Source organism: Trichosurus vulpecula, chromosome 2 (assembly GCF_011100635.1).
Source record: "Trichosurus vulpecula isolate mTriVul1 chromosome 2, mTriVul1.pri, whole genome shotgun sequence".
Taxonomy (NCBI): Eukaryota; Metazoa; Chordata; class Mammalia; order Diprotodontia; family Phalangeridae; genus Trichosurus; species Trichosurus vulpecula.
This window is the reverse complement of record NC_050574.1, coordinates 264,274,247-264,293,053: the sequence shown is the minus strand read 5'-3', so window position 1 is coordinate 264,293,053 and position 18,807 is coordinate 264,274,247. Positions and strand designations below refer to the sequence as shown.

The window sequence follows — 18,807 nt, the reverse complement described above, 5'->3', positions numbered from 1 at the left end:
GTGCTGTTTGTTTTATCTGGTATTTTCTTCTGCCCAGTCACAGTATCTTGGTCCTTACACCCCCAAGGTGCTGTCCTGATTGCCTGCTTTTCCCAGTGGGCAAACTCCACCCCTTCTGCTCTTTTTCTCCAAGTGTCCATCTGTCCCATCTCATAAGTAGGACTCAATAATTCAGCCCCTAGGCTGAATTGGCAGGACTTCCCAGGAATGTCTAGATAAGCCTGTATTTCATGGTATTGGTAGAGGAGAAAGAGGAATAAAATGATCTAAGATCCTTAAAAATCTACCTAGTTATCTTGTTTTAGCAGAACATTCTCATTCTGTTTAGTGGGAGAGACATAATCCTGACTCCAACCCTTTTCACCTTTCTCATTTACTTATCAATTTATTAGCAGTGCAGAGTTGGCTCCCTGAGCAATGAGGTCCAAGACCCACCTCTCAGCCAAGGACCTTGATGCTCAGAGGCTGAAGGATTTTATCTATCCTTCGGAAGTCCCTGGGAGGTTCCTAATCACAGGCTAATCTTCAGAAGTTCGCTTATGCAGGGGGGATTTCTCATAACTGGCTAATGGCAATGTCTAAGTCAACCACAACCACTTTTATCAGTAGGCCTTTCATTGGTCATCAGCTGCAGCTCATCTCAGCCATGGCTTTCCACATGCCATCAAACATTAGTGATTGGCTGACTAGGGGGCCTAAGGGGCCCCCTAGGGGCCCAAGCAAGTTGTGGTTTTAAAGCAAAGGTTACTTAGGAATGGCAGTAGTGATTCCTAGGGATGAGGGATATTGCAGATACAAGTCCTTAACTCACGTTAATATATGTTTTTAGACCTGGCCTAGCTAATACAGCTGGTAATGATCTTTTAAATCAAATGCAATTAATATGATCAATACATGGTTAATTAGTCATAACTAATTTTAATGGCATTAACTAACATTGACTAAAACTATCCCATTCTGCTCAATTCACTAACATTCACTGATACCCATTAAATCACAATGAACTGAGTAAATACTGATTAAATCCAATAGAGATTATCAAAATTATATTCACACTAAAACCTGTTCTAAGACTCAGTAATATGAAACAGTCTTAAAACCTTAACTTTAAGCAAGTAGTTTCCACAACAATCTTAAGATTTGGAGACCAGCTAACTATCAAATATATAGGAGCTACAAGTAATTCAGAGTGCTTTGGGTAGTAAGGGTTAGGAAACAGAATGTTACCCCCTGGGGCACTTGAAGCTTTATTTAGGAAATAAGACCTCTATGCAAGAGGTGGAGCAAAATTTCTGACTTTGGACTCAGGAAAGAAGGGTTTTAGTCATCCCCTGCCCTGTGATTTGAAGGTTAGTTCATGTGAGAAAACGAAAACAAAAATGTGAGGATGAGGGGAAGAAAGGCTGGGAAGGGGAATAGGAACAGGTGATTCTAAATGCCATTATAGAAATATATTTCAGTTCTATATTCTACATTCTGATTTATTAATGGGGAAAGGAGAAGAAAAAGTGCTAACTAGCATTTATTAAATACTTTCTTTATCAGGCACTGTTAAACACTTGGATGGTTATAGATGGATGAGAAGGGCTCCAAAGAGGCCTAAGGAACAGCTGAAAGGAAAAGTGGTTAGAGCAGAAGATATGAATGGCATGCATAGAGGCTGAAGCTAACACTCCACCTCAGTGTGGACAGCCCCGATGTTCTGATAAAGATACTTTGACTGTAAATTTCTAGCCTTGGAACACTATTTCAGGGTTGTCCCCACTACATTTGAGGTGCCATTTAATTCAATCCAACCAAAATTTATTAGGGTCTTGGTATTATGGGCTCCATTTTTCTTAGGGAAAGAAATCATTGTCACCTCTTGCTCCTGAGGCATCTGTGTTGGAAGGTAGGGCTGCATCATCTGGGCAGAGGTGAAGCTCATGCTCTCCTTTTGTGGAATCAGGCTGACCTAGGAGGGCATAATTTTCCTTTCATATTCAAGTTCCTATTTCTCCTTAGGCATGAATCTGAAAAAGAGTCAGGTCTTTTGTCAGAGAGGTGGAGGGAAAAAGAGTAAAAAGGAAAAAGAGAAAGGAGGCTGTTGATAGTAGGTTCTGAAGTGAGTGTATAACTTCCTTGTAAGTCATTTGGATTGCCGTTAGGATAATGTATCACCTGTTATCTCTGTCCTGAAGACTTAATTATCACACTATCTTCACTCCAAATTTAAAACTCGGTTTTTTTTTTCTTTTGCGTGGGGAAACAACTTGAATGACTTTTTTTAACTTCAAAATCTTTTTTTTTTTTTGGTGAAGCAATTGGGGTTAAGTGACTGCCCAGGTCACACAGCTAGTGTCAAGTGTCTGAGGCTGGATTTGAACTCAAGTCCTTCTGACTCCAGGGCTGGGGCTCTATCCACCGGGCTACCTAGCTGCCCTCCCTTCCTCCCAAAAAAACACCTTTTTTTTTTTTAAATTAAGATGTGTTTGCCCAAGGGTTTATAAAGGTTCTAGTCATGTTTAAAGATTTTAGAAGTAAACTTTTTAGTTAAGTTACTACTTTTGTGTCTAAGCTCCTTTCACTTTTAAAAGCAAAAAACTGTCCTGTCTGTTTTTTGAGAAAGCAAGGTTATCTTCCTCTACGAGTCCTGGGGCTTGCATTTTAGAGAGACCTTTGCTTATTTAATTATTCTGAGGTTTGAGCTGTTGGTGCTTTCCAGTTTTCCCAGTATTTTTTGTCAAATAGTGAGTTCTTGTCACCAAATCTTGGATCTTTGGGTTTGTCAAATACAAGATTCCTATGTTTATTTACTGATGTGTATTGTGTACCTAATAGTACTCAACTGATACACCTCTCCATTTCTTAGCCAGTACCACATTGTTTTGATGATTACTGCTTTGTAATACAGTTTGAAATGTGGTACTTTCCGTGACGTTTTTTTCATTGGTTTCCTAGATTTTCTTGATCTTTTGTTCTTCCAGATGAATATTTTTATTATTCTTTATAGTTCTATAATTTGTGGGGGTTACTTTGATATGGCACTGGAAAGGTGGATTCATTTGGGTAGAATTATTTTTATTATATTGACTAAACCTACCCATGAGCAATTAATATTTTTCTGATTGTTTAAATCTGACTTTATTTCTGTGAAAAATGTTTTGTAATCATGTTCATATAGCTATTGGGTTTTGTCTTGACAAGTAGTGTCTCAAGTATTTTATGTTGTTTGCAGTTATTTTAAATGGAATTCTAATGACTTTTTTACATTTATACAGTTAGAAAGTGTAAGAGATTTGATCCAAACTCTCAGTCATCTTTCCCGCTCAGCCCCTTCTATGTTCTTTTGCTCTCATGCCTGTCGCTAACTACTTGAACAATTTCATCAGACCCTGTGCTTTATTTTGAGGGGTTTTGTGGAAATACTTTCAAGCAGGCTATTTCTTCATGTTTAATGGGTCTTATTGAGTTTGGGGTGGCTGTCAGACATATATATATATATATATACATACATATACATATATATACATATATATACACATATATATATAGTATACACACACACACACATATATATATATATATGAGATTTGAGATTTTGCTAAATGAATATTGTTTATTCAGAGTTTTAGAGATTGGTCAAAGAAAACACTGAATTTTCTTTCTATTCTTTGAGAATATGTTTTATGCCTTAGTTAATTTGTAGTGTGTATATTTGATGGTTCATCCAGAAGGGTTAGATAAATGGCAAATCCAGGTCCGGGCTGCCTGGTATGGCAGGGCATAGTGACTGAATCAAAGACAAAGGAAGCAGAATATGGAAAGTGGTAATCAATACCTTCATCAAGGAGAACAAGCAAAACCCCGGGATTCTAGACTACTGAATAGTGTCTAGAAAATCAGGTTTCTTCTGCTCCTTTCCTTTCTCCCAGTTTTCTTCTGAAAAGTTAAGAGAAGAGGAGAGAGAGGGGAGAGAGGAGAGAGGGAGACAGAGAGAGAGAGAGAGAGAGAGAGAGAGAGAGAGAGAGAGAGAGAGAGAGTCAGGGGAGGAGGTAAAAAGAAACATGGATGAATAAAATAAGCCATCCTAACAGAAGAAGTTTGCACATTTTGAATGGGAATTAATTAAAACTGATGTTTAATTGGCTGTATGGATTTACCAAGCTTCATCTGCCTGTAAACCTTTGGCTGAAAAGAACCTTAACCCTTCTTCCAGAGAGAATCCTAGAACTGTTGATGATCTCTAACTCCTTGCCTCTCCCCCAACTTTATCTCTACCTACAAAAAGAAGGCATTTTACTGTTAAGTTTCTATGTTCTTTAAGTCTGCTGTAATCTCTGATTTAATTTGTATTTTTGAAAGCATTTTGCCTTGACACAAAATTTATGAACACTTTGTGCTGCATGTCTATATGTTAATATAAGAGAAGTCAAACTAAATACACAGCCTGGTCAGAGATCTAACTTTTCTGTCCAAAACATTGAAGTGATGGTGGAGGATTCTATGAACTATTATAAGAAGATCTTAAACTGATGATTTTTTTTATTAATAAAACATATCAATAAATGCCTAAAATTTCAGAGAAAAATCCACAATTCTTGAGACCAAATCACCAGTAGACTAAGGCCAAGTAATTAATTTTTTTTTTATCCTGAGTCAGGCTACTTTAACCATAGGTGCCTTAGTCAAGTTTTCTGGCCAAGTAAGTGATGGGAAAAGGTGAGAACTAGGGGAAAATGATGTGCAGGCTCAATCATCCAGGGGGAAGAGAAAAGTATGAGAAGAATCTGTATCTCTTCTTTTCTATTTGGAGGATTTAGTAAGAAAGAATGAGGTTGTTTTTTCCCCCGTACTTTTGGTTTCACTTTTCACCCTAACCTATAAAACCTTGCTCCACAAAGATATTTGCTATTAATAGCTATGTGCCATCCCTTCAAATTGTTAAAAAAACAAACAAACAAAAAACTTGTTTATTCTTAGTCCTCTCTAAGTCTCCAGTTCCTTCAACTGTTCCTAATACGACATGGATTCCAATCTCATCATTTTTTTAACTCATCTTCCCCGGAAGCATTTTAGTTTCTTAAATTCGCTTTCAAATGTAGCACCCAGAATGACATCTAGAGGCTTAATACATATTTATTGACTAATACCAGCTTAATAATTTCCTTGAATTGAGACAATTGTTAAATAAAACAGAAATAAATGATGATAATAACATTGAAATGAAGTGATTGCAAATTGCATTACTTAGAAAGACTGAAAAGATAGGAGATAAGCAGACAATGAGCACAGTGAATGGGGATTTTGGGGTCAGGACTGAAGGTTATTACACAAGGTAATCACAACTGGGAGGCACCCATTTTAGATCCTTTTTTCTTATTCCACCATTGCTGTTGTCCAAGAGATGAATGACTGATAAGACGAAGGAAACTCTGAACTAATTGCTTCCTCAGAGGATTCACTGAATGCATCATGTCCCAAGAGCCACATCAGGGGATCCAAAGACCTTTCTTGCTTCTGAAGCCTCTGAGGAAGAAATTCAGGGGGTATGTCTTGGTTATAAGTCCCTCAGAGACACCCTTACTGATAAATAATAACAATATTGCAGCTCCTCTAGTAAGAGCACAATCTTCCCTGCTTTCAGTAGTTAAGAATCAATGATTGTTAGGGTACACTTGATAGTCTTACATCATTAGGTAGGGGAAACAACCTTCTACCAAGACCTGCCACATTCACACATGAACAGTGTAAGTACCTGGGCTAGTTGTCCAGATATCTGTCTTCCCTGCTTTCACAGTGACTGAAGAAAAGGAGAAGAACAGGACTGTTAGATGATACTTTGAAGGATCTGGAGGGTCTCCTTCTTACTAGGAAATCCATTGAAATATATCAAAGCCACAGATCTACTAAAGTAGGCAATAGGTTGGGTCCTACAAGTGAGGAGTAGGGGTTGACTTCCTTGGACCTGAGTCTTAATGGATATAAAGTCATTTAGTAGGGAGCGATAAAGAAACTTAGTCCTTACCTCTTTTACCTCCCATTAGAATTTTATCTTAGATATCCTGGTCTATATAGTCTTATTTCCCCCTTGTTCCCTTGATTGAATATAATGAGGAATGTACTCTAAACAAACCTTACATAGAATAATAAAATTATAAGCCTTAAGTCCCTTCTAGCTCTAGAATTAATAATAGCGTCTCCCATTTGTTCAATATTGCAAAGTTTATAAAATACTTTTCTCACAACCCTATCAAGCAAATAATATTAATTCTTCCCATTTTATAGACACTAAAACTGATCTCAGAGAATGAAAGGAACTTGATACCTTGTAAGTATCAGAACTGGGAGTCAAACCAAAGTCATTCCCAACTGCAAGGACCTTTTGATTACTCCACACTGATTTTATCTTATGAGTAATGACACAAATGTGAGAAAAAATATGTGATTTTCTCGAGGAGGAGAATTCATAACATGGGAATTAACCCACCCCAATATAGCTCATAGCCAATTTATGATTTAGCAAGAATAGAAGCTGGCATTTATATAACATTTTAACATTGAAGTCTTTTAATTTTAATTCATTCATTTGCTCCTTACTGTTATCTTCATTTTATAGCTAAGAAAACAGGGCCCAGAGATGTTCATTGATTGGACCAGATTGACAAAGCTAGTAAGTGTCTGAGACAAGATTCAAAGTTAAGTTTCCAGCACCAACACTCAATTCACTGTGCCATGATGCCTCGAGAGGAGATCAAGTTGTAAATTTGCTTAAGGTCCAGAGCAGTTAGTGATCTGCCTACGGTCGCACAGGAATATTTGAACTCATGTCTTCCTGACTCCAAACTCAACACATTTCTATATCATGCTGCATCTATATGAGTAATGGTAACTGAAATTTAATATTTTATGTCTACTTGGAAGGGACACAAAATAGGAGGGAATGGGGATATATGTGTTAGGAAGGTTTCTTGGAGAAGGTAGCATTTGAGCCAGATTATAATGTATTTCTAGACTTTCAAGAGACTGTAACATCTTGGGATCCTGAAGACAATAGGGCTACAAAATGTGGGCACACAATGAGCCAAACTGCTCTGTGTATGTATCTCTATTTAAAATGACTTAGAGTAATACTGATAACAACAATAATGCATCTGTACAATACTTCAAGGCTGTATATGTTTTTATAGCATGTAGACAGGGAATTTGGGCTCTCTCACATGTAGCTATATTACAGATACTTTGAGTTAGAGTTGGAGTTTGTTGCCCCAGGATAGCAAAGCTATGATAGACGTAAAAAATAATCCTGATGTATGTCTTAATGGGCATAAGGCTGGAGAGAAATCATGAGGTATTTCTGGTAAGAAGTAAAATCTCTTAATTTTTCTTGAGACTCTCTGGGTTGGAAAACTCAGGTGTATATATTTGCAGTCAGTGAATGGATGTTGGCCTTAGAGCTGAGGGTTATCAATAGGAAGCATTTGGTCCACCTTAGCCAAACACAGAGTACACATTTTAGCTGTCATCAGCAATTCAGAGAAGGTTTTGATTGGATGCCTTGGTAGGAGGAGAGTGGATTCAACTTCATGTCCATACAGATAGGTATCAGTAGTTTGGCATAGTAGAAAGAGTATTAGTTCTGATTTCAGGAGAAACCTTTGTTTCCATCTCCACTCCTATACTTGCCATTTGTAAAATGTTGAATAAGACCTCTTACTTCCCTGAGTCTCAGTTTCTTTATCTGGAAAATGTGGATACTTGTACTACTTCATGGTGTAATTGAAAGCCTTGAAAAAAACTATAGAAAATGTTCTTTTATTATTACTCTTGCCCTAAGACTTTGCCATTATTTGACTGATTTTTTGATTGATTGAGTAGAAATGTCATCCTCAGTGCATAGTCAGAGTAGGTCAAAACAAGGAAAAAGCCTCCATAATGCACATTTACACATTATTCAGGCAATGAGTTACTAGGAAATAATTTACACAAGTTTAGTTTTCAGTACTTTCTGGAAAGGCAGGTAGGTTGATAAGAAGATGGGTATGGCAGAATGCTAAGGATTGACTGGTTCTTTTTGCAGTTAAGTTGGTTGCCAAGAGCAAAAGTGACTGTCAGTTGGAGGCCCACTTGAGCACATAGAGTTCCATAATCTGGTCCTCATACTTCTATGGTCAGTTACTTTATTTGATCAATTCACCAACCAGGCTGGGGGAAATAAGTGTGCACTAACCTAGGTCAAAATAAATAAGTGTGACAATATTGTTTTATTAGCAAATATATGACATCATTTTCTTGTGCCCCACTGGTAGAGAGGAGATTTGCTGCTGTTCAGTCGTTTTTAGTCATGTCCAACTCTTTGTGACCCCATTTGGGATTTGCTTGGCAAAGATACTGGAGTGGTTTGCCATTTCCTTTTCCAGCTCATTTGACAGATGATGAACTGAGGCAAATAGTGTTAAGTGACTTGCTCAGGATCACACAGTTAGTCACTGTCTAAGGCCAGACTTGAACTCAGAAGGATGGGTCTTCTTGACTACAGGCCTGGCACTCTATCCTCTGTGTCACCTAGCCACCCAGTGGTTGCCATGGTTTCATCTAAGTGGTACTAGAGGAGGGTAAGATCTGGCAGGCCCCTTCAAACTGGAAGGCTTCAGATTCCAAAATATTGTACATAAAATTAGCCTTGCTAAATTTACAGAGATTTTTTTTCTTGATTGGTCTCAGGATGTTGAAATTTTGGCCACAGCAAAGTCAGAGACCATCCGCTATGTAACTTGTCATCTATGATTGCAGAGGCAGAATACATTTGATGAAATCATGTATCCTCCTAAGTTTTGGAGTTTATTCACAATGCCACAACCAAGTTCCAACCATTTCTTTTGACATCAGGGTGATGGTATTTCACCAAGCTTTGATAAGTATTAGCAATGAAAAAGAAAAATTGTGGGAATATTTCTTTTCCTGTTTTTTTCTCTCCCTATACTATGGGCCCCACATTTGACCAATGTTACTATGTAGGGCATGAGTGTTGTTCATTCAACATTCTTGCTGCCCACTGTGCATGAATGCCAATCTTTAACTTTATTGCATCCATCAGAACAGTTAAGCTGTATTTGACACACTTCAATCGCCTCTAACCATTAGATCATCAGTTAGGGTTGGAGGGGGGAAGGTACAGGCCTATAACCATAACTATAAAAAGCAAAAGGTAGCTGGAACTTTGGTCCATGGTGCTTTCAGAGGGGAAGCATTTCCAGAGTGTGATGGTAGGAGTTTATTTCCTTCTTTCAGGGACTGCCAGGCTCAGACCTCGCTGTAACATACTTTGCTAGTCTGTGCTGCTCACATCATGCCTCTAGGATCCCTTTTCCATAGGGCTTCTCTTCTAGTACCCAAGACTCCCCAACAACATCAACTGGGGCACAAGACTCCCTAATGGACAATGGTGCACTTGCACCCATGATCTAGTTGTCCTTAGGACCAATAATATTGTGCTCATGCTTTTCATTGAAGTTGCCCATAGCACCTGGATTGTTATAGCACTAAGTCTAATTGTACACAGGCAGTCCTTGTCATATTTCTAATAGAATATCACACATAGTGGCAAATATTCTCCCCATTGAAAGAAGCATAGGTAAGAAATGATGGCAGTGTCTTTAGAAATCAAACTTGAGAGAAAACAACAATAATAATGAATAGCACTTATACGGTGCTTATTATATACCAGTCACAGTCCCAAGCGCTTTGCAATTATCATCTCATTTGATCCTCACAACAAACCTGGGAGATAAGTGTCAGCATTACTCCCATTTTACAGATGAGGAAACTGAGGCAAACAGAAGTAGATAGTATCCAAGGCTGAATTTGAACTCAGGTTTTCCTGACTCCAGGACTTTTGCTCTATCCACTTTGCCAGTATAATTTATAAACTTCTCCGTGAGTCCTGCTACACAAAGGTTAGGAAGAATTTACTGTTTTCCCACTGCTCATCTTGATAATGCTTATCATTCACTAGAGAAAAGATAGGCACAACAATATATCCCTAGTCTTCCAAAGAGAGACTACTTTATATTATGACGCAAAACCATGAATCTCTTTTATACTAAATGAGCTCTGAGGCAGATGTCTGTCTACCCCATTCTCTGGTGTTCTGAAAAAAAATAAGAGATAAAGATAATTCTACTTGGGTGCCCCCTTTGTCATACTAAGGTTACCCTGAATTCTTAGAGGCTAGAAAAGCATAGTGCAAATTTAATCAAGTCCTCTTTGACTTAAAAAGCTTCAATAATAGGCATGGTGATGAACTGTCATTCAAGAAGTCATCTAGAAATATGCACGGAGGCTCACAACAAAAGGGGTGATGCCTTTGTGAAACCATCGACAAAAGTTTAGAGTGGCTGAGATCTGCACAGTGAATGGAGGACTCACATTGAGAAATCTTTCGAAGCCCTAATAAAATGTGAGAGATTATGCTTTTGATTTCATTCAGTCCTTGAAGTTTGGAAATTACAGTGATCCACAGTGAAAATGGTCATTAAAAGCTATGTAGTGTGAAAAGGTACAAATTCAAAATGTCTTATGCTTGTGGTATCTTAACCAGTGACACATTCACTGCAGATGTCTGTCTCTGTGTCCCATTATATGTGAAGGCTTGTCCTGGCCTTTACTTGCTTTCCGAGGGATACTTTCCTATTTAAGGCATCCTCAGTTTTCTCTGAGTTGATTTTTTAAAATCTTCCATATTTCAGTTGATGCTGCTCTTTTCAGTCTATTTGATCAAACATAGTGGAGAGTTTGTAGTCTCATGGAAACTTGGAGAGAAGAGAGTTTTAGGGGAAGAAGCTGATCAACAGTATCAAAGGCTGCAGACAAGTCAAAAAGGATGAGGATTATGAAAAAGACATTAAGTCTCATAATCAGAATTTTGATTATTGGTAAATTTGGAGAGTATATTTTGAATGGTTGGAGGCCAGACTATGGAAAATTATGAAGAGGAAACAAAGTGGAGGCTGTGGATGGAGTGTCTTGTTAGAGTAACTAAAAGTACATTAGTAGAGTTAATAGAAGTAAGAAGTATATACGGTGTAAGAAGAATGGAAAAGTAAGCCTCAACCAGGTTATGAAGAGTTTTAAGTTCCAAACATAACTTCACATATAATCTTAAAGATAATAGGGAGCCACTGGAGCTCATTGGGCAAGGGGATAACAATTAGACCTTTACTTTTGAAAGAGTACTTTGACACCTGGATGAAAGATGAATTGGAGCGGGAAGATATAAGGCAGGGGGACCATATATAAGACTATTTCAGTAGTTTAGGTGAGAGGTGATAAGCATCTGGGTTAGTGTTATGGCTGTGCGAGTACAGAAAAGGGAACAAGAAAGTCAACAAGGCAGAAAGGAAGATTTGACAATGGATTGGATGTATGGGTGACAGGTCAAGGTTGTAGGTCTAGTAACTAAGACGATGAAGATGCCCTTGATAACATTAGGGTAGTTCAGAAAGGGGGAGGCTTTGGAGAAAAGATAATCATTCATATTTTGAACATTTTGGATCTGCGATACCTATGGGACATTCAGTTTGAGAGTTCTAAGAGGCGTTTGGAGATGCATGCCTGGGTGATGAAGGTGATGGTGATGATGATGCTGAGGAGGAAGATGATGATGAATAATTGACTTGCCCAGGGTCAGACAACTTGTAAATATCTAAGGCAGTTTTCAAACACAGATCTTTCTTACTCCAAGTTCAAGACGCTAGCCATTAAGCTCTTCTATCTCTCAAATGAAGTAACAAATAAGAAAGCATTTTGTAACTATAAGGCTATAAATATCAGCTATATGTAAAAAATCAGCCAAAACTCTTCCATCATAAAGCCATCAGTTATTATTTTTTTTCTTTTATAGGTATATTTGTATCATGTCCATTGAACCTTGTCTTGGATCTCTGACACTAGCACCCACTCTTTGGGATCCTGTGCACTCCATACCAGGGATTGGTTGATTTTTTTTTCTACACAGATGAAGAATTATACAGTGGTGACTGAGTTTATTCTCCTGGGAATCCCCCACACTGAGGAATTAGAGATTCAACTTTTTGTTGTGTTTTTATCTTTCTATTTCTTTACCCTGCTGGGGAACCTGATTATTTTATTGGCCATTATCTCTTCATCTCACCTTCATACACCTATGTATTTTTTTCTGTGTAAGCTATCTATTTTGGACATATTTTTCCCTTCAGTGAGTTCTCCCAAAATGTTGTCCTACCTCTCTGGAAAAAGCCATGCCATCTCCTATAGGGGGTGTATATGCCAACTCTTTTTCTATCATTTCCTTGGCTGTACTGAATGTTTTCTGTGCACTGTGATGGCCTATGACCGTTTTATTGCCATTTGTTTTCCTCTGCGGTACAGAGTCATCATGAGCCATAAGGTATGTGCCATATTGGCAATGGGGACTTCATTTTTTGGCTGTATTCAGGCAACCTTCCTAACTTCTCTCACCTTTCAGTTGCCCTACTGTGGTCCCAATAAGGTGGACTATTACTTCTGTGATATCCCAGTGATGCTAAAGCTAGCCTGTGCAGATACCTCAGCCTTGGAGATGGTGGGTTTCATCAGTGTGGGCCTTATGCCACTTAGCTGCTTTTTTCTCATCCTTACTTCTTATAGCCGCATCATTTGCTCCGTCTTGAAGATCCACACGGCAGAGGGACGGTATAAAGCCTTCTCCACTTGCAGTGCTCACCTCACAGCCATTCTTCTCTTATATATACCTGTAGTCCTCATTTACTTACAGCCTACCCCCAATCCTCAGCTGAATGCCACTGTTCAGATCTTGAATAATCTGGTCACCCCTATGCTGAACCCCTTGATCTTCAGCCTAAGGAACAAAGAAGTGAAAGCATCCCTAAAAAAGGTGCTACAGCAGGTTGGGTTCCTTTCTGAGAAGTGAGAGAGAAACCTACAGATGGAGTGTTAGCATTTGTTACTCAACAGAGACTCTTGAATCTTCTATCTCTCCTCCTTAATTTCTTCAATCCTTTTGATCCTCTTTCTTTACAATATTGCTATTACTATTTAGACTGTTCTCTTGGTTCTGCCCACTTCACGTTGTATCAGTTCATGCGAGACCATCCCCTTCATCATTTCTTATAGCACAATTGTATTCTATCATATCCACACAACATAACTTGTTCAGCTATTCTCCATGGAGGAAGAGATGGGTAAAGGGAATTTACAGCAAATTTCTCTGATATAGGTCTCATTTCTCAAATATAGAGAGAACTGATTTTATAAATTTATAAATATATAATATAATGTAATGTAATATAATGTAACATAACATGTTATGTTATATTATATTATACTATACTATATATTATAATTTATAATAAATATAATTAAATATAAATTTATAAACATTAAAAGCCATTCCCCAATTGATAAATGATCAAATAGTCCCATCTCTTCCTCTATTTTCTTATAATTTTGACTGCATTGGTTTTGTTGGTGCAAAATATTTTAATTTTATGTAATCAAAGTTATCCATTTTACCTCCTGTGAATGTCTCCATTTCTCATTTGGTCATAAATGCTGTGGGATATTGATTTATGTCTAATTTATCCCAGACTGCTTTCTAGTTTTCCTAACAATTTTTGTCAAATAAAAAGTGCTTGTCCCAATAGCTGGGATGATCGGGTCTATCAAACACTACAATATTGTGCTTATTTGTTTCTGTATACTGTGTACCTAATCTATTTCACTGATCAGTGACTCTATTTCTTGTCCAGTACCAAATCACTTTGTAATATAGCTTGAGATATGATGCTGCTAGGCCCTCTTCTTTAATTTTTTTCTCTGTTTCCTTTAACAGTCTTGACCTTTTGTTTCTCTAGATGAATTTTACTGCTATATTTTCTAATTCTATAAAATAATTCTTTGGTAATTTGATTGGAATAGTACTGCATAAGTAAACTAATTTACGTAGTATTGTAATTTTTATTATATTAGCTTGACCTATCCATGAGCAGTTGATATTTCTCTAATTACTTAAATCTGTCTTTATTTGTGTGAAGATTGTTTACAATGGTGTCCATATGCTCCTGTTTGTGTTTTGGCAGACTCTCAAGTATTTTATACCATCCACAATCATTTAAATGCAGTTTCTCTTTTCTATCTCTTCTTGGTGGGGTTTTATTTTGGTAATATATAGAAATGTTGATGATTTGTGTGGGTTTATTTTATATCCTCCAACTTTTCTAAAGCTGTTAAATTTTCTGAGTAATTTTTAGTTGTCTCTAGGGGTCTCTAAATATGCCATCACATAATCTATCAAAAAAGTGATAGTTTTGTTTCCTCATTATTTATTTTTATTCCATTTTCATTTCTTATTGCTAGAGATTGCATTTCTTGACATTATTGAGTGATAATGTTGAAATGCATATCCTTGCTTTACCCCTGATATTATTAGAAAGGCTTGTAGTTTATTCCCATTACAGATAATACTTGCCTTTTGTTTAAGATAGATGCCACTTTTCATTTTGAGAAAAGCTTCATTTATTCCTATGCTTTCTAGTGTTTTTAATAGGAATGAGTGTTATATTTTGTCAGAAGCTGTTTCTGTATCCTTCAGTATAGTTATGTAATTTTTCTTGTTTTTGTTATTTATATGATAAATTAAGTTTATATTTTTCCTCATAATGAACCAGTTCTACATTCCTGACATAAGTACAGCCTGGTCATAGAGTATAATCTTTGTGTAATATTACTATAAGCTTCTTGCTAGCATTTTATTTAAAAATTTTCCATCAATATTCATTAGGAAGATCAGTTTAGAGTTTTCTTTGTCTTATGCTCTCCCTGCTTTAGGTATTAAAATTATATTTGTATCATAGAAACAATTTGGTAGGATTCATTCTTTACATATTTAAAAAAACAGTTTATACATTATTGGAATTCATTGTTTTAAAAATAATTCATAGAATTCACCTGTAAATCAAATCTGGTCCTTTTTTATTTCTCAAGGAGCTCATTCATGTATTGTTCAATGTATTCTGAGATGGGGCTAATAAAATATTCTACTTTCAGCTCTGTTAATCTAGGCAATTTATATTTTTGTATATTTATTCACCAGTTAAATTGTCAGTTTTATTGGCATTGATTTGGGCAAAATGGCTCCTGATAATTGCTTTAATTTCAGCTTCAGTGCTTGTGCATTCACCCTTTTCATTTTTATATGGATAATTTGGTTTTGTTCTTTCCTTTTTTAAAAAATTTTTTGGAGGGGAAGACAGGGCAGTTGGGGTTAAGTAACTTGCCCAAGGTCACACAGCTAGCATGTCAAGTGTCTCAAGCCAGATTTGAACTCAAGTCCTCCTGACTCGAGGGCCAGTGCTCTACTTACTGTGCCACCTAGCTGCCCCCTTTCTTTTTAAAATAAAAAATCCAATAGTTTATTTAATAGTTTTTTTTAAAATAAACTAGCTTCTTGTTTTATTTATTAGTTCAATGTTTTTTATAAACTTTAAATTATATTAATTTCTTTTTTTATGTTTTTTTTTATTTTTTAAACATTTCCCAATAACATTTTTTTTACTTTGATCTTTTTTTTTCTTTTTTTGAATTTCTTTATTTATTTTTAGTTTACCACACACGGTTCTACATGGTTTTGAGTTCCAGTTTTCCTCCCCTCCCTCCCCGCTCCCTCCCCAAGATGGCATGGAATCTCATATAACTGTCATGTATAACTTCGCATTGAATTAATTTATGCACTAGTCAAGTCGTGGAGAAGAATTTTGACCAATGGAATGAATCATGAGAAAGAAGAAACAGAACCAAAAAAAAAACCCCAAAAACAAAAACAAAAAAAGAAGCAAAAAAGGTGAGCATGTAGTGCGCCTCGATCTGTATTCAAACTTCGCAGTTCTTTCTCTGGATGAAGATAGCATTCTCCATCGTGAGTCCCCTGGAGTTGTCCTTGCCCCTTAGGTTGCTGAGAAAAGCGCAGTATGTCAGGGTTGGTCCTCACGGAATCAATATATCTGTGGCTGTGCACAACGTTCTCCTGGCTCTGCTCCGCTCACTCAGCATTATGTCATGTAGGTTTTTCCAGGTTGTTATGAAGTCTGCATCATCCCCATTTCTTATGGCACAATAGTATTCCATCACCTTCATATACCACAGCTTGTTCAGCCATTCCCCAATTGATGGGCATCCCTTTGATTTCCAATTCTTAGCTACCACAAAAAGAGCTGCTATAAATATTTTTGTACATATGGGTCCTTTTCCCGCTTGTGTGATTTCTTTGGGATACAACCCTAGAAGTGGTATTGCTGGGTCAAAGGGTATGAACATTTCTATAGCCCTTTGGGCATAGTTCCAAACTGCTCTCCAAAATGGCTGGATCAGCTCACAACTCCACCAGCAATGCAACAATGTTCCAATTTCCCCACATCCTTTCCAGCATTTATCATTTTCCTGTTTTGTTATTTTAGCCAATCTGACAGGAGAGATGTGGTATCTAAGAGTTGTTTTGATTTGCATTTCTCTAATCAGTAGTGATCCAGAGCATTTTTTCATATGCCTGTAGATAGCTTTAATTTCTTCCTCTGAAAACTGCCTGTTCATATCCTTTGACCATTTCTCAATTGGGGAATGGCTTGTATTCCTATATATTTGGCTCAGCTCCCTGTATATTTTAGATATGAGGCCTTTATCAGAGATACTAGTTGCAATGATTTTCTCCCAATTTTCTGCTTCCCTCCTAATTCTTGTTACTGGTTAAGAAACAGGGGTGTGGATCAGTGGAATAGGATAGGTACACAAGTAGGTGAAATCAACAAGTTTAGCAATCTACTCTTTGATAAACCCAAAGAGGCCAGCTTCTGGGCTAATAATTCACTATTTCACAAAAACTGTTGGGAAAATTGGAAAATGGTAGGGAAAAAACTGGGCATAGACCAATATCTTACACCATATACCAAAATAAAGTCAAAATGGGTTCATGATTTAGGAGTAAAAGTTGATACTCTAAGTAATTTGGGAAAGCAAGGAATAGTTTACTTATCAGATTTGTGGAAAAGTAAAGAATTCATGACCCAACAAGAGATAGAGAGCATTACAAAATGCAAAATGGATAATTTTGATTATGTCAAATTGAAATGTTTTTGTACAAATTTTATTAATTTCTTATATGATTTTTAGGATTTTTATTTTGATATATATTATTTTGGCATATTGGGGATTTTAAATTTTTTTCTAGATTTTTTTAGTAGCATTCCCAATTTAATTATTTGCATTTCTCTGTTTTATTGATATAAGTATTAAGAGATATAAATTTCCCCCTAAGTAATGCTGCCTTTGTCTTTTTGTACTTCATCTGAAGTATAATCGATTCTGCTCTGGCCTCCTATTTCAACTGTGTGTCTTTCTGTTTCAAATGTGTTTCTTATAAACAACATAGTTTGTTTTGGTTTCTAATACAATCTTCTATTTTCCATTTTGTGGGTGTCATTCCATTCATATTCACAATTATGATTGTTAATTGTGTATTTCTCTTATTAATATCTTATTATTATCATCTTTATTCTCCTTTTTTTTTACACTGTGCCCTCATTAAAAGTCTGTTTTGCTTCTTACCACTGCCTCCCTTAATCTATCTTTCTTCTTATTCTCTTCCCCTTTCCTTTAACCCCTCTTTCTTCCACTTCCATGTTGGGCAAGATGAATTTCTCTACCCCTTTGAGTGTGCATGTGTATTCTTCCTTCCTTGAACCAGTTCAAATGACAGTGAAATTTAAGTGTTCCATTCACATTTTTAGAAGCTGTTTTCATGTTTGTCCTATGTTGCCTATACTCTAGGCTAAATACCAGATTCTTTCAACTGTTTCTAGGCAATTGCACACAATTTCCAATACCTTCACCAATTTTTCTAACCTTCTTCTGGAAGCACTCCAGTTTGTCAAGGTTCTTTTAAATGTAGGTGCCCTAAAAAGATGGATGTTTAATATACAAGTTCTAAATGATATTGATTGAATTCTTTCCTTGAATCAAGACAATCATTAAATTAAATATAAACGAAATCTATGATAACCAAGATGTAGGAATGCAGGTTGGAGTAGAATTGGGATAAACTGTAATACTTGTAAAGATCAACAGAATAGGAGATGGAGCACAGTGAAAGAGAACTTTATGAAGGTAGGGTAGAAGGTAATTCAACCAGACCTAGAAGGCATATCTGGAATTTCCCATTTCAGATCCTGTGTTTCCTATGACCTCACCATCACTGTTACCCAATGGGAGAGATGGGGGGTTACTCTGAACTAATTGCTCCTTCAGAGTATCATGTCCCAAGAGCTGCACCAGGAAATCGAAGAATTTTTTTTCATTATTGAAGTCTCTGAGGAATCAATTCAGGGTGTATGGTCTGAGGTGGGTCTTGTTTGTGCAATCCCTCAGAGATTCCTTTGCTGATAAATAAGGATAGAATTGGAACTCCTTTGGTGGGAGCCCAACCTGCCCTATTTTCAGTTTCTGGGAATCAATGAATGTTAGGTTATAGATGATATTCTTAGACACTAGGTGGGAGAAATAGCCCTCCACCAAGGTCTGCCACATTCACCCATGAAAAAGGTAAGTACCGGAACTGTTTGTCCCTCTGTTTTTCCTGCTCTCACATTCCATCAAGAGAACACAGCCATGAGGAAGAGGGCTGCTGAATGATCCTTTGTTCTAAGAATCATACATTTTTTGGTGCTATTTTTAGGACTTTCCTTCCTACTGGGAAGTCCTAAAAAATACAGCAAGTCCATAGCGGTATTGGAATGGATGGTA

The 18,807-nt window shown here is 36.9% G+C and overlaps 1 protein-coding gene across 1 annotated transcript; it reads left to right on the top strand.

Annotated features, from left to right (window-relative positions):
• Nucleotides 1–11,995: 11,995 nt before the first annotated feature.
• On the top strand, nucleotides 11,996–13,056 carry LOC118839667 (olfactory receptor 149-like). Its single transcript, XM_036747171.1, has one exon. The coding sequence runs from the start codon at nucleotides 11,996–11,998 to the stop codon at nucleotides 12,926–12,928; it is 933 nt and encodes a 310-aa protein (XP_036603066.1). The 3' UTR covers nucleotides 12,929–13,056.
• Nucleotides 13,057–18,807: the final 5,751 nt, after the last annotated feature.